Raw genomic sequence first — 15,067 nt, 5'->3', positions numbered from 1 at the left:
GCAATTGGCGGTTGATCTCTTCGAAACGTGCCATCGACTGCGTCGGAATACGACATTGGGAACATAGTGGATTGAACTGTATGGCAGGATGTGTAATGCCGATGACCTCCGATCTACGACTCCACGGGACCATATACAGTGCACACTCTATGTACAGCTACCGGTCCATGACTAATTTCTCTGTAGTAATTACTTTGTTCGTGCATATAATTTGGGACTTTTGCCTGAATGTATGATTTGGGATCATGTGGCTTCTTTCACTATGTCAGATGAATGTCCGATGTACGGTTCCATTCCTTCCAGCGTCAATAACCGTTTGCAATTCACGTTCTTGCAATTCCCTCTTGAGCCCCTCAATTAGCACTCGCATTTGCTGGGGTGCTAAAACTATGATAGTTCATGGGCTAGCTAAAGAATAATGGACATGTAGTATGTACAGCCCATTGCCCTGAAGATTGTTCGTAGTTAGAGAGAACAGCTCCCGAATACGACTAGTGGTCAGTACTTAGATGCCCAGCTTTTCATATTTCCTCACCCGATCCCGATCCTGATCCCGCAGGTGTCTCGGCATCGCGACCTCAGCCAATGCTTACGCAGTAAGTCGTGATCGTGGCAAACGGCGTACATGCAGCATCCCATCCCTTTTCAACGTGTAAATCCATCCCTCTTTTATCGCATCCTTCGCATCCCGAAGAGAGCATGCATGTGTTGGCTGTCCCAAGTAATGTAGTCAGCTTCTGACATGCATGCAAATAAATAAATGACTTGGTAATCCCTTTGGTCAGGTGGGCACTCGGATACAGTTCCTTGAAAGAATGAATACCCATGTAGAAACCCAAATTCAATCCCGAGCAAGCAAAACAAGTAAGTCTATCGCCTCTATTCCAGTTAAAAGAGCTCTCTACCTAATTTTGCTCCAGTCATCCCCCGAAGAATATACCCCTGTTTGACTCACCGTTCTCCCTGCATGCGTGCAAGAAACCGGGCCAGCACCCGAGACAGACGGATAGATAGATAGATAGGCAAACAGTGATGCCGGTCACATCCCAGACCGGTGACGGCCATTGAGAGGCAGAAAGGTATCTATCCGTCTGTCTGTCTGTCAATCACCGATTGGACGTCACTGTTTGGTTTGGTTTGGCCATCACCGCCCAATCTGCCTTCTACGTAGAGAATAAGTGATAGACTAGGTACCTAACGTGGGCACCGGTGGAGATTCATAGAATCTGTGAATTCTGCCGGTGGGGGTATATATATCTCGTTCTTGCTCGTCCGGGTCTGGGGTTGATTTTTCTCTTCTTCTTATTCCTTCTTTCTTTGTTACCATAGCTCTAGCTTCTTTTCTCTCATCGAGGAAGTAAGGGGGCAAGTCAAGTAAATATATGTCTTTTTCTGATACTATACTATACTAAGGTTTCTTTCGATTGAGAAGGTCTTCATTGATCTACCTATCTACTTGGGTTCTTTACTCCGAAGACGTTATCGAGCACGATACAATTGCTACTATATGATGTCTTTCGAAATAGCGGTACGGTATACTTCGTTATGTCTGTATGTATATACAGCGGTGACTGTCTATCGGTTGGTTAGCATTCCCTCCCAATTCTCCCTCCGTCTTCGTTCTCCCTCTACCTCGATATTCACCATACAATACAGGTACACATACTTACCGCCCACCCCCGTTGCTGACTCCCTGTCAGTCGAAGATAAAGAAAGGAAATGGACGTAACGGCACCAAGTCTTGGCAGGTATGTACATGTACTTTGTACTGCGTGTACTATCGTCCTATTTACTTTCTCTTTCAGGACTCCGACTTGGCTCTGGAGTATAAAATAATGGGACACGTTCCATTACCTCGTCAGAGAGGCCGTTCAAGTCGCTCAGGTCAGTTCCTGAAGCAGCTCTAGTTGAAGTAACACGCTAGGAGGTTTGGGAGACAAGCGTTGAGGTGATATATACGATCTCCGACCTTGATCCCGACTCGAAGCCTACTACAGAATTGAATTGGCACTCTAACCGACGAACCTGATTTGAACCAGGATGGCGAGAGCGAACCAACTGTCCCTCGACGCGTCTCGATCCTCGAAGACCACCAGAACAAAGACGCGAATTCGTGATCGATATACATATGACTTGTCGCCTTTGTTGCTTCTTCTCCTGCTCTTGCTCCTACTTCGGTGCTCACTCCTAGACTTGGTCAGATATCTAAGTACATGCAGCTTGGCGAAAAACTCCACTTTGCATTGCATTGGATCGGATCGATTTCCTATTTCACGACGACATCGGGGTGACCGACAGACAGAACGTCTCTGGACAATGCGCAGAGAGAGAGAGAGACAGAGATTTCAGATTCCCGCTCCTCAGTCCTCATTCGGGCCATTCAATGAATCGGCCAGTCGCAGTTCGCATCCAGTAATTTTTTTTCTCTCCAAGATCCTCCTGGCGGAACGGAGAAATATGTCCATCTCCGTCTATGACTATCCAATCGTTGACCCTCCCTCCGAAGGTTTATTTTTCAGTTGGGCGCGGGCTGACTCGAAGGACCCGCGCCATCATTGTCGAGGAGAACTCTCTCCTACTTTCGGTCAACCGATGATGATCCGCGTACCGCACTCAACTTCCTGGACATCGAGAATCGACCGAAGGAAACTGTATTCCTGAAACAGAAACCTTCCACATCCTGGGGATTGAGAAAAGTACGTTCGAATATCATTCGATATACGGACCGGATCGTTCTTCACGGGTTGTGGAATGGAAGCGTCACCTGCCGGCAATTTCGTCTTCTCCTTCCTGTGCATGCCGCTGCCCCTTTATTGGAGGGTCTCGGATTCAGGACCTAGCGGTATTCATTACCTAACTCAGTGTGCGGACTAGGTAGGCTCATCGGGGCCTCAGACTCTAAGTCCAGGACGGAGAGAGTCTTTTTGAAGATCTATCCTTGGAGAACGCCACTTCTCCGACTATCTCGGAGGAAAGATAGTGGAGAAGAACCGTAACCCATAGGGTCCTATATATAACTTATCCCCGAACATGAGGCCCCTGCAACCAGATGCAGCCGATCAAAACGTTTTGAGCGCTTGAATCGAGCCTCAACGTGGATAGGGGTCCGGTACAATGCGGTCCCCGCTGGCTGCGGATGCGAATAATATCACAGAAGGTCCGGCCACCTTCGAGTGTATCCTGTACACTGCGAGGTAAAGCTCTTGGCTTCATCTTTTCAATGATCCTTCATTGCTTTTTTCTTCTTCCTTCTGCTTCTGCTGCTATACGCGAGGTCAGTCTATGATGTCCGATTAATTGGGTATATACCCCTCCCACCCGAAGGAGAGGACAAGGCACTGGTTCTTTATGGCGAAATGTCCACCTCTATCGTGACGATGGACGAGATTCTTGGAGGTGAGTACAGAGTTCCTTCTTCTTTACGTACCTACTTACCCATCTAAATGCAAAAGAATTAAAGACAAATTGGAAGCTGATCATACAGAAGCAAGTTCCGCATTTTGTCAAACACACCAAACTCGGAACAAAGGTCCCTCTGAACCCTGCCGCGTGATGTATGACTACCTGGAGGCATCATGCTTGGACAAACCCGCAATTGTTCTTTATCTTCTCTTTTGCGGCGGCCCAAGTATCCCTTATGCAACTTTTGGAAGCGACTGCCGGCGCCTGGGCCTCGAAGTATAACTATCCTCAGCTCATCATTCTGCAGTGGATTCACTAGAGGTTGATGGCATATATAGATGACAATTGCCCCCGTCCTTCCTTCTTCTTCTCTGCAACCACGCCTATCAATATGCGAGCAGACTTGTAAGTACTCTGATCCTCTTATCTTGCCCTCTACTCTCGGCCACAGACGCACTAACCAATGCTCCTAGACCACTAAAAAAAAACCACCAATATACTGCTCCCGCTAGACACATAAAAAAAGTATGTGACCAATTCCACAGTCCTTCTGTCTGCTCTCAGCTGTGGTGATGCTGATCTTTACAGTCAACTACCATGGAGATCCGCCTGACCATAGAGACAGGCACTGAGAGGTCACTGAGGACCATTCGGTCCTCAGCGACAGTACTCTCGGCGTTCCTGGAGGCCATGATCGCGAATGGCATGACATTGGGCGGATTCTCCGTTCTCCACGACAGTAGAGAACTGGAGGCAAGTGACCTTGTCAGGTCGTTTGACTCTCTGTGTGTGGGCCCAGTCACTTGGGTCATAATAGAGATCAAGGACAAGGTGAGTTGCCTGCCTCATTCAGAATTCGTGCAAAATGCTAACGCTAGCAAAAAGGACACTAATGGGGATGGGCGGGTTGTGGGGTTCTGGTAGAGGTAAGACTCCAAGTGCCCCTTACACGGCCGAGTGGAGAAAGCCTTTGTTAAACCAGCAAGACATCGATGACAGGCTGAGGATAAAGCTGGGTCCTACCTACACTGACATCAACCATGTCTACAATTCCTACCTTGGAGATATGGGGGTTATTTCTGGACCGAAGGATATCGTCAACCCAACGAATTTGCCTGGAATTCCGTTTTGAGGCAATCAGCGCAGAAATTGGAAGTGCAAACACCAACATTGCAGGCATGACTTGAGCTGAAAACGCATGCACTACTCTTCGGTACTGGAATCGGATGCAATCTATCCCGTATGGGATAGGCTTTGTGAAGCAATTCTTCGAAGCCTTGACCTGAGAGATTGGAGTGTTTTCGCTTCGGAAGATATGAGGATACCAGGGCTTGAGCCTCGGTGTTTAGACCAGAAGACTTGCATTGCCCATCCTGAAGCTCGAATATGGCGCTGTCACCGCTATCCAGGACCAAAGTGAATCAAATATGCCAGTGCGACGAATCAACAACACCCAGAAGAAGGCTCTTCTGTAGTCCTCCCTGCCACCATTACGTATTATCGAAGACTTTCACACCAAAAGTCCGTGTGAGAACCTGAACGTCCTTGAAGAACCTTTCCCTGTCTGCTGCGAAAAAAAAATAAAAGGTTGCAATTCGACGAGGAGGTCTCTTAACTCTCTGAGCCACCATCCACGCCCGTACCTCATTTGATCCAGGAGTACCCTACATATCCCTCTACTTCTGCGGAGAGCAGGCTTTGAGAACGGATGTTGGTCAGGTTCTTGGACCAGATGGGTGCATTTTACTAGTATCATCGGCGCTTTGTCGTTGGGTTGTTTGAGCCGCTGTGCTGGAGCCCAATTACTTGGGCAAAAACTGAAATCAAATCAAGGGGTGAGTTGTCTGCCTCATTAAGAATTCCTGCAAAATGCTGAGGCTAGCAAAAAGGACATGGGTGACGGGAGAGTTGTTGGCTTTTGGTAGTGGTAAGTCATTATCCTAGGGCTGCAGCTGATGTCCTCATGCTAACATATATATATATAGGTGGGGTGTTCGGCCGGGCTTGTTTTTATGTATTTCCATCTATTATATCGACTACGTGACAACACTTCTGTCTACTGTTTCTGAAACTCGTTACGTTGGCACCATAAAATCTTGGACTTCCTTTTTTTTAAAAAAAAAAGGTCAGGGAAGCGTACTGAACTTCACGTTCAGACAGAGTGCACTCGACTACGAGCCAACTGGTTTGCATGACCAAGTCTGTCATCTCTCAAAGAACAGGTGCTTTGTGGCGGTGCTGGTCGAGATGCCGTATACATGATCACGCACGCCCTACCCATCCCCTGGGCCGGTCTGTCTAGCAGATACTTTGTCGGGAATAAATGCCCATACTGCAACTTTTGGGGCCTTAATATATAAGGGTTATCACTGGCTGACCTGCCCCACGTTGACCTTTTACCGAATTCCTGGCACGAATAAACACCATATGGAGATATTACTCCAGCGAACTCTGGGTCTGTGAGGATTGCGGCAGCGTCTTCAGATCAAAGGGTCTGAAGGGAACTTAGCAGAGGCAAGATGCTGGCAATGGGAGAGACCATTGGACTAGCCGAAGAGTATAATATATAGTACGGTACAAGTGACCGTCGAAGCCAAGGCAACGGTGTCGAGTGCAGGTGAGTGACTCCTCCTTTGTCCATGTACTTAGAAGCCCTTCATTTTTCAGGAAGGTCTGTTCCTGTGTCTGTCGCTGATATATTTTAGGCAAGAATTTTTATAAAATGACAGTTACCAGAGAACTTTAAATTCTCCGTCGACAATTTCAGCCTCGAATGATGAGCAAGAAAGCGAAGACTGCAGCACGCGATTCACCTCGGAAGCGCCGTCGACACCTCCGAGAGGCGGAGGATACAGACGGCGAAATGCCAATTAAATTGTATTTCTACCGGTCAGACCCTCCCGTTCGACGAATACTGTAAACCTCTTGGAGTATAAGGTCGGAATCCTGCAAGAACAGAGTGGTAGCGTTGCCTTTTTTTAGTTCAACAGGTTCTGAGCCCGGCGACTCTGCCGACTAGTCTGATCCGCTGCCTGATAATCTATCACAATGTAGTGGTCTGATGTTCTTGAGAGCAAGGTAAACAACCTGTTTCCCAAGATCAAGGACCCGGACATTTGTGACCAGCTTGAAGAGGCGTTACACAATTGCAAGATCAGAGAGTCAGAAGGTGAAGGTCCCCACTCAAGCTGTTGCAGACTTCGGATCCCCTTTGCCTAACGTCCTATATTCGAACCGAATTCGTGTTGATCACAATCACGGAATCGAAATGGCAAACGACAAATTGATACGGCATATGAACAAGCTTCCGAATTCTACAAAATCCGGTGCACCATCCCGGTTTCGGATGATGGACACAAAGGATCCATGTTCAGCATCGTGATACTTGTCTATCGTTCGTTCTGCTGGTCAATATCATATTATCCCTTACCCAAGTTGAATTCCAATTACCCCGATCTGGGACCGCTGTGTCGGAACGCCTGGTTTAGCACTCCAAGAACGTTTGACAATAGCGACTATATTTCTGATAAAGCCAGCAACTCAGAAGAGTGTCATATCCGCGGGGGCCCTCAAAAATGGCCAAACTCCTTTTGGACCTACTGTTCCTTTTAAGCCGCTAGGACGGGCCAGATGGAAAAGTGGATCGAAGAGTCCATCCATCTCGGCCCAGTTTATATACAGCAACGCAACATTGTCTGGTCAAAACTGCCGTCAATACTAGGTAGTGATGACGGACAGAGGGTGCGGTGGGATTTTTTCTCTGCCTTATAGGACACCACTCTTACGGAGGAATCAAGGGCATAGAAGACTAAGAGAAACCGGACTTTCCCGTGCCAGCAGACAAATGCTGATCAAAAAACCCCCCTCGCGGCTAGGGCTGGGCTCGGCTTGTCTCAGAAAGTACTCGCAACCTCAACAAACTCCAATCAGGATCCGAGATCGAGAAAGAACAGTTTCTTCTGCTCAGAGAAGAGAGAGAGAGAGTTGTCTGGCCCCGGGAAAGGTGTTGGTATATATATTGGCGACTTCGAATAAGACGAAGACGGAAAATATGGAATTGATGATCATATCCGAAATGGAACCATGCGACGCGGCTTGTCAGCACAGCAACAAATTCCACCAATTCGTCCGTTGTGCTTCTTCAACAAGCTCGTCGAGTCCTTGCCCGCCTATATAATACCCGACTCCTGTACAGCGGACAGTTCAAGGTACAACATCGCTCTAAGGAGAACCCGGTCACGTTTGATCACGATCTTCGATGAAGCGACAGGAACAGGCGACGTCTCGCCCATTGAAAGAAATCTGTCTGCTACTGGTCCCATATAATAATGACAGGCTGGGCTGCTGCAAGGCCTAAGCCCATATTATGTTGTTTGCTTTTGACAAGTTGCAGACTTAGATGGAGTCGCTGCCGACTCCTGTTATAGAGGTTCTCTGACTTCCTTCACCTCATTGCTCCCGGACGAGAGAGGAATACGGATGAAGCAGCAAGGATGAACCTAGGCAACGAGCACCTGTCAGATGGGGGCACATTGTTGAGAGACGTGCAGTGACAGCTACAATTTTTATATATTCTATATTTTGGAAATTGGCCCGAAATTCCGCCCAAGCCATCTGGGCCGGTCGAGGGAAATGGCAATATACGGGACGACATCGATATGTGCAGCGCAGTCTGCGTCTTATAACAAGCTCCCTGCAACTAAGTAGGCCGAACGTCAGACTGCGAACTCCAATGTGAAAGTATCAGCGCAGAGTGCGAAAGTCCGGAAGACGCCAAAGCTACAAAGAAAGCTCGGAGATTCTGCCATGGGGCATCCAAGAGGGCGGATTCACAGGGTCAAATATGCTGAAGCTTAATAACTCGACCACCGCCTTGTCGCGACGGCCTCGTTCTGAAAAGCTACGGTACAGGAGATCTGGCGTGTGCCGGGCTGTGTCCTACCTTGTTTCTCCCATCACCTGGCAGCTGACAACGCATTGAGAGCCCAGCCATCCATATGCAACGAACCTGTTCTCGATGCCACTAGCCTTACCTTCATATCCAGCCCATTGGCCCAAGTACTGCCATACCGGGGGCCAAGAATATCACACCAATTGAACGAAAACAGAAAATTCTAAGGCGATCTAATAAAAGTGGTAAGTCATAGAGGATTATACAATAGTATCAATATGTTATAGACCTTACTAATATCTACTATGGAGATGATCACTCAAGAAGTTGAAGCGCTTGATTTAACTGCTGACTCCCCGTCAAAGTCAGCCGTACCGGTTCTCTACCTGCGGCTCCTTGGTGGATGACCGGCAGCAACTGCAGCTCATCATCATGGGCGGTCTTAAGCATGGCATTGGTCATTTATCTGCTCTCTCTTGACTTGCCCGTCTTAATCTGAACGGCTCCATGGATGTGATGTTCAATGAACAACACCGCATGCATCATTTCCTGGCTGCCCTTGTCTTCGACCTCATCCAAAATGGCAAATCCTCCTTCTATATCGATGGGTTTGCACTCGATCTCGCGTGATATACCGCAACTCGGCGCTGTCCAGCCCGAAATCGAATACCAGAAAGAACTCAAAAAGCATGAAAATGCAGGAATGGGGCGGCGGAAGGCGCGACTGGGAATGGTATGCATTTGAGACGGCGCTTAAGCATTACAAGTCCATCAGATGGCCGACTGGCACTACGCCGGAAGACCTCTTCACCGGCACATATCAAACCGCGATATCCGGTAGAGGGGAGTGAGTCAGTGAAAAAAATGCGTCTTTTGAGGGGCCAAATATATCGGCCCAAAGGCCACCCTTGGAAAGCACTGATAATGGAGGAAGTGAAACAAAGCTCCTAAGTCCGTGCCCGATCATTTGACAGCCGGGGCACTTTTATGAAGCGGATAGCGCTAAATGCGTAATGACAACGTGCATTATGGCTTCATTCTCTTGAACCATGAGCTGATTGCAATTATGGAATATTCCACACTGCCGATATTATCTCAAACGGGCACGATTGCCAACTTCTCTCCATTGTGATACAGTACATCACCCTCGCCCACAATGGTCTCAGAAGAAAGGATCCGTTTTCTTATAATCATCGATGAAGAGGAATAACCAGCAACGATCGCATCAGCAACGAAGTGCTGAGATGGCATTTTCGTATGCTACTCCTTGCCGAGGTGGCCTGATCTCTATATGAACTGTATAGACCAATTCGGAGATCTAATGCTCCAAGCTTATCCCGATTAGTGATCTGTCGGCGCTGCGTCCTCGACATAAACAAGGCCACTGCCACGAAAACCTACAAAACAGTATCGGCACCTGTGTTTATCAGCCATACATATATGGAAATAATCCAAAGTGCTGACAAGATGTCTCCCAATGAGAAATTCCGACTTGCGGCAATCCATGTAAAAACGTGTGCATAGCTGTCGGCTCTTCATATGCAAACTGGGAGAGATATGCTTCTCCACAGCAATATAAGTCTGATGTTATTGTCCATTCGCAAAACAGATTGGATGCAAGACAGAATTATTTATTTAAAGTGTATCACACCCACAGTCGATATAAGAGACGTTCTTCTGACCATCGGATCAAAATGTACTCGCCGTTCGGCATGGGAAAAAAAGCAAAGCATGAAAGCGAGACATACGTATACGCCGCTTGGCGGAAGAACTCGCCTGAAACTAGGTTTTCCAGGACATCACATTGGACAAGATAGAAGAGATAACGGAGACTATTCACCAATATACTGCCCTGATCAATCTGCGGGTGCTGCTTCTTCTCACCCACAAAATGCCGACCACTGCACCCACAATGGTTTCTGAAGAAAGAATCAACTTCCTCATGAGGCTCAACGAAGGTATCTTCTGCGTCTCCCGGTTATATATACATGGTGACAATTGTTTTTGGCAAGCCTAATGGCCTAAACAGCACTTTTCTCTGAGGTTTTCTACGCCCAAGGCACAGCGTGCAGTCCGAACCTGTCTTGAATCCCATCAAGATTCTGTTAGGAAAGGATATACCACCGAGTCAGGAAAAGTTGCTTGGCTTGGACGAGGGGCCCACTATTCATCCAGGGGTATATTTCCGTAACCTGAGAAAAGAACTCGCTTGTCAAGGTCATCAGGCCCTCTGTTCAGGAGCTTCCCGTCAGTTTGGAGAAGCAGAGACCTGCTGATGCGGAAGCAGCACACACCATCCCATTCTCCTGTGCTTCGTACAAAGATAGTGATGTTAGTGACCTTCAATTCCTGTTATTATGAAAAGTATGTGCTAATGTTGTCCCTAGGTGCCACCTGAGACTGTGTCTGCGATCTGGACGATTTCATACTGCCGCTTTCCAATTTAAAATGTTCCAGAAAAGCATCAGGACAGACTCAGACACAACTCCCCTAGACGGAAACGATTCCATGGATGAGATCTCGGGATATTCCTCATGAAGTTTTTCCACTCAGATAATCATGATGGAATTTATGCCCATTGGATGGTCAAGTACGAACTCCACTTAACGATTGTCGATATCGCCGATATCGCACCACCCCGGGAATGAGGCTTCAAATTATGCTTCATTCCCATCCAAATTACATGCCATACACTGGGTTGTGCTTCATGATCTGTTGGAAGGAGCAGCCTTTCTCAGACGCTGAAGACTCCTTACCAGCGAGCGGTGGGAGGATATATGAGCAGCATGATACCTTTTTCTGCTCAAAAAGTACCTATGTCCCCACTGACATTAGCCTAGTGCGGGTGAAGCTTCGTGATTCCCATCACCAACACACAAGGTTCTTCCCATTGTGCTGTCTGATGGTGAGGAAACTCTGACATGGAATCTTACTTCAGTTTCCGGGTCAGCTGGGGCCTGAGTGCCTCTATTTCCATACCTAACTCCATCTTCGTTACCGGAGGCATCCTCTGGCGCACGACCATTTATGTTCAGCACCTCAAGGGGATAGCGAGCTGGAAGGAAACAAGGTAAATTTCAACTTGTGACTCCCAAGGACCCGTTAGGGAGAGAAACATGAGCCAATACCAGCCAAAACACCGGAATATGGAAGAGGCTATTGTCCAGATAGCCCTTGTTTCCTTCCTCAGATGGCCGACGTTGAGCATAGTGAAGACTGAATGGACGGCACATCGAGTGTCCTTTTTCGTATGTACATGACAAAAGTTGCCAAAGACAAGTTCGAAGCCCAGGCTGGCTTGGAGCGGCACTGTCAATGTCATACGTCATGCCCCTGGCTCGTACATGTTTTTATCGACTACCGGTTTCGATTCTTTCTTGACATACATGCTTCGGTGTCTTTGGGGTTATCATGTCAAAACCAGCAAAGCAAGACGATCAAGCAGCTTTCTCGAGATACGGCCTGGTCTGGCTTGAAGATCTATCAGAAGCAGTACCTACTTTTGGGGGTGCTGTGGCAATTCTCCCAGCTAAGACACTCCGCTCCAGCGCAGAAGGCATGTTCTGGAGCAGCATTTTACCGACGCCCGACCTCGCTCCAACGTATCTCCAGTCATTTTCTTCGGGGATTTTCCGATTTCCATACTCTTGAATACGTCGGAGACGCAATGGATTGAAGGTTTCAGCAATGTCGTCCATCTATTTATGACAACTCCACTATATATTACCTCCTACACTTCCCGGGGTTTGCTATGAAGGCAGACCCCTGAAGATGAAGGAATAGAAAGCAAGGGGGCAGCCGTTTCAACAACAACAACACCATCCCAGGTTATGATACCTGCACCCGCGAAGATACTGTTGGCGACACGCATCTCTGAGCTCCTATAAAAGATTATCGACGAGCGTATTGCTGCTCAAACAATCTGGGAACCGTTTAGTGTCACTAAGATCAACTGCTGGCATGTGTTGTCGAGACGCAAGGCTCTGTTCAGCATTGCCACACCCCTTCGGATATCGGTCTCAATATATAATTTGAATTGTTTTTGATGACGGCCCAGTTAACAGAAGCCTTAAGGATGCGTTCACACCCGAATCCAATGCGAACGTCGACTAACAAGGTCGTTTCCGAATTGAGTGTCCGACAACAGCAGAAAGCCATTCTCTGGTCAAGGGTGCCGGGTCTAAACCTTGGGGGAACCAAGCGAAGAAGAGACCGAACAGGAAAAATACCCTTCGAAAGCTCAGGGATTAACTGGGCAAACTTGGAGAGGGAGGTCCGTCAAGAAGCTCTGGGCAACAGCCCGTGCAGCCTTCTCCTCCCCATTCGGTATTATGTTGTGGCCAAGGAGAATGATATCTCCGCGCGCACGGTGGAGAGTTTCTCTCAGGCTTTTGGGCCAGTTTTCTCAGGCACAGTTCCCCGTCTTTCGGGTTCCACCAAATACATCCGAAATCTGACGAACGGAGATGCCAGGCATGACAGATTCCTCACGATGCGCATATATGGGTGTTGGGTATTGATGTGAACTCGGACTGGCACATGAAGCATCTTGCTACAGTACTTGTGGCACTGACATGTCTGGCAAACAATGCCGCATGAAAGGGTCAAGATTTTTCTTCCTTGCTAGCAGCGCTAACTATTCCATTGTCTCCCTACAACCACCTGCCTACTGCATCCCTGACTGCTCCCCCACTCAGTCCTTCTCTTTGCTTCATCTTCTCTTCACCTTATGCTCTGTCTGCTTTCTTATTCCTGGCTGATTTGACTGAGTCCCTGTTTCGCAGCTGATCGCGTTGCATACTGGGCAGCTTGGCGGGCTATCTGTGCAGTCAGTTATTCTGCTGGCAGAACATCAGTTCCTCCACCTGAGGCAGCCTCAGACAATTGTTTATCAGGTGCCGGCCTTGACAGTGCTATACCCTTTTCACAGCAGCTCTGTGCAGGGTTTGCTCTACCCCAGATCCCATACTATTGCACCTGTACTGGTTACTGTCTCCACCACACTCGACTGCTCAGTCATATTGACAGTATATAGATCTTTCTCATTGCTTAATTGGCATTCTGTGGGGATTTCAGATAATTTGACAGTGTCCTTCTCTTGCAGCTGCTACCTCTGTCTGTCATCAGCGTGTTGACAGGTCCTGTCCCACTGGATCAGCTAGGGCAGCTTCCCCCACACAAATTAATCCGATCACCAGAATCCTCTGTCGTCCCCGCTACACGGCACGGTACTACGCAGTTGTGACACGATTATTGTCTCTTCTATATATTGGACATACGTCCAAGGGGAAGTACGTGCTGCATGCCTGCGTTATGGATCCGGAATCATCACCATCAAAGAGACCCGCAAGTATGAACGAAAGGGAGAGAAAAGAACTAAAACATCAATTGACTTCGGATCCTTCTCTGAATAGTGATGCTTCTCAAATATTCAGCTACACGAACTATGTGCAAAGAATCTGGTTAATTCCTTGGAAGAGTTCCAGAATTACTTGGCTATGGTACGAACTAATCTGGAAGTTCATGGCCTCAATGAAAGTCAGAGAAACTGTCATGGATCCTTTAAGCGTGCCAGAAAATATCAAGAGCGAATCATCTCCCACGACGACAGAAGAGACTCCGTTTCAACTTGTAAGCCGACATCGCAGGATCCTCTTTCTCGTCCTCGCAAGAGTGGCACACTTCCAGCTGCGGGTATCATCATTTATATATACTTACCTCCAGATAAATCAGCATCAAATTCGATTTCCTATATATCCCATCTCCACGGCACAGGAGTTACCTCCACGGAGGAATTTTTTGGCTATCTAGTAATGAAAAACGCCGTCCTATCCTCTTTGTCGAGGCGGTATCTGAGCTCATTCCGCAGCTCAAATACGACTGGTGTCCTCTTCAAATTTCATCGCCTGCCTATTCAGCAGCTGAACTTCCACAGCAAAGGTATGAAAGACAAGGGAAAGATGACACAAGGACTTGTCGAAGTCAAGGCGGCGACTAGGGGATCGAGCTTGTCCGAGATCCAGATGCAGGAGTTGGCTGAGATGATCGTTTTTGAAGCGCTAGTTAGTTACAAAAAAGGGGGGCTCTAGGCTTTATATAAATGAATGTCCGCTTAGAATATGTGGACCGTTCAAATCAAAAACCGACTCCTTCAGTCGCCTTCTGTCAGCCGAATATTACCACTATAACCTAGTGGTATGCCAAGAGACCTATCAGCCTAGTCAGCACACGCCAATTCGGATCGGCAGAAGGTCATAATCCCTGCAATAAAGGAATCATACTGTCTATACCCGAAACTGCCTACTTTCCTTTATTATATCCTTTCATATTTCATGAAAGGTCTCGGGATCATTAAATAAAGAAATATTCAGAAGGTCTTAACCCCTGATTCCATAGGAATAAATAGTCAGTTAGGGAGATTCGAATAATCAGAGCTTTCATCATCATACCTTCGGATTATGAGGTTCGCGCACTCTGACACCTTCTCATATCCCAAGATCGGGATGAAATATACCTGGCATCTCGGTCTTGTGACAAGAGCTGTTTGCATTACCTGAGAACATCAGAAGCCAGGCATGAAGACTTCCTGAGGATGCAGACATTTCGGAAATTTCTGAGAGCGCCATGGACTAACAGTGTCCTGGCATACGAGCCACCCACGGCACACTGCATCCACACACAACTATGTTGTGCAACGAGCAACATCTCGCACGGGTTCAACCTTGACGCCTATAGGTATATTATTATTATTATTATTAATCAAGTTTAACGTCC

General features: G+C 47.5%; 3 protein-coding genes across 3 annotated transcripts; all 3 read left to right on the top strand.

The window, feature by feature from the left end:
• Positions 1-3,999: 3,999 nt before the first annotated feature.
• On the top strand, positions 4,000-4,326 carry VTN00DRAFT_8684 (uncharacterized protein; the record flags this gene model as incomplete). Its single annotated transcript, XM_069435560.1, has 2 exons — positions 4,000-4,233; positions 4,288-4,326. 2 exons carry the CDS (start codon positions 4,000-4,002, stop codon positions 4,324-4,326), a joined length of 273 nt encoding a protein of 90 aa, XP_069285494.1.
• A 4,547-nt stretch (positions 4,327-8,873) lies between these two features.
• Positions 8,874-10,740, top strand: VTN00DRAFT_8683 (uncharacterized protein; the record flags this gene model as incomplete). Its single annotated transcript, XM_069435559.1, has 3 exons — positions 8,874-9,026; positions 10,496-10,624; positions 10,681-10,740. 3 exons carry the CDS (start codon positions 8,874-8,876, stop codon positions 10,738-10,740), a joined length of 342 nt encoding a protein of 113 aa, XP_069285493.1.
• A 1,649-nt stretch (positions 10,741-12,389) lies between these two features.
• Positions 12,390-12,818, top strand: VTN00DRAFT_8682 (uncharacterized protein; the record flags this gene model as incomplete). Its single annotated transcript, XM_069435558.1, has 1 exon — positions 12,390-12,818. The coding sequence occupies one exon, from the start codon at positions 12,390-12,392 to the stop codon at positions 12,816-12,818; it is 429 nt and encodes a 142-aa protein (XP_069285492.1).
• Between the last annotated feature and the right edge of the window lie 2,249 nt (positions 12,819-15,067).

Source organism: Thermoascus crustaceus (assembly GCF_041956765.1).
Source record: "Thermoascus crustaceus strain CBS 181.67 unplaced genomic scaffold VTN00scaffold_6, whole genome shotgun sequence".
Taxonomy (NCBI): Eukaryota; Fungi; Ascomycota; class Eurotiomycetes; order Eurotiales; family Thermoascaceae; genus Thermoascus; species Thermoascus crustaceus.
This window is presented reverse-complemented; position numbering and strand designations above follow the sequence as displayed.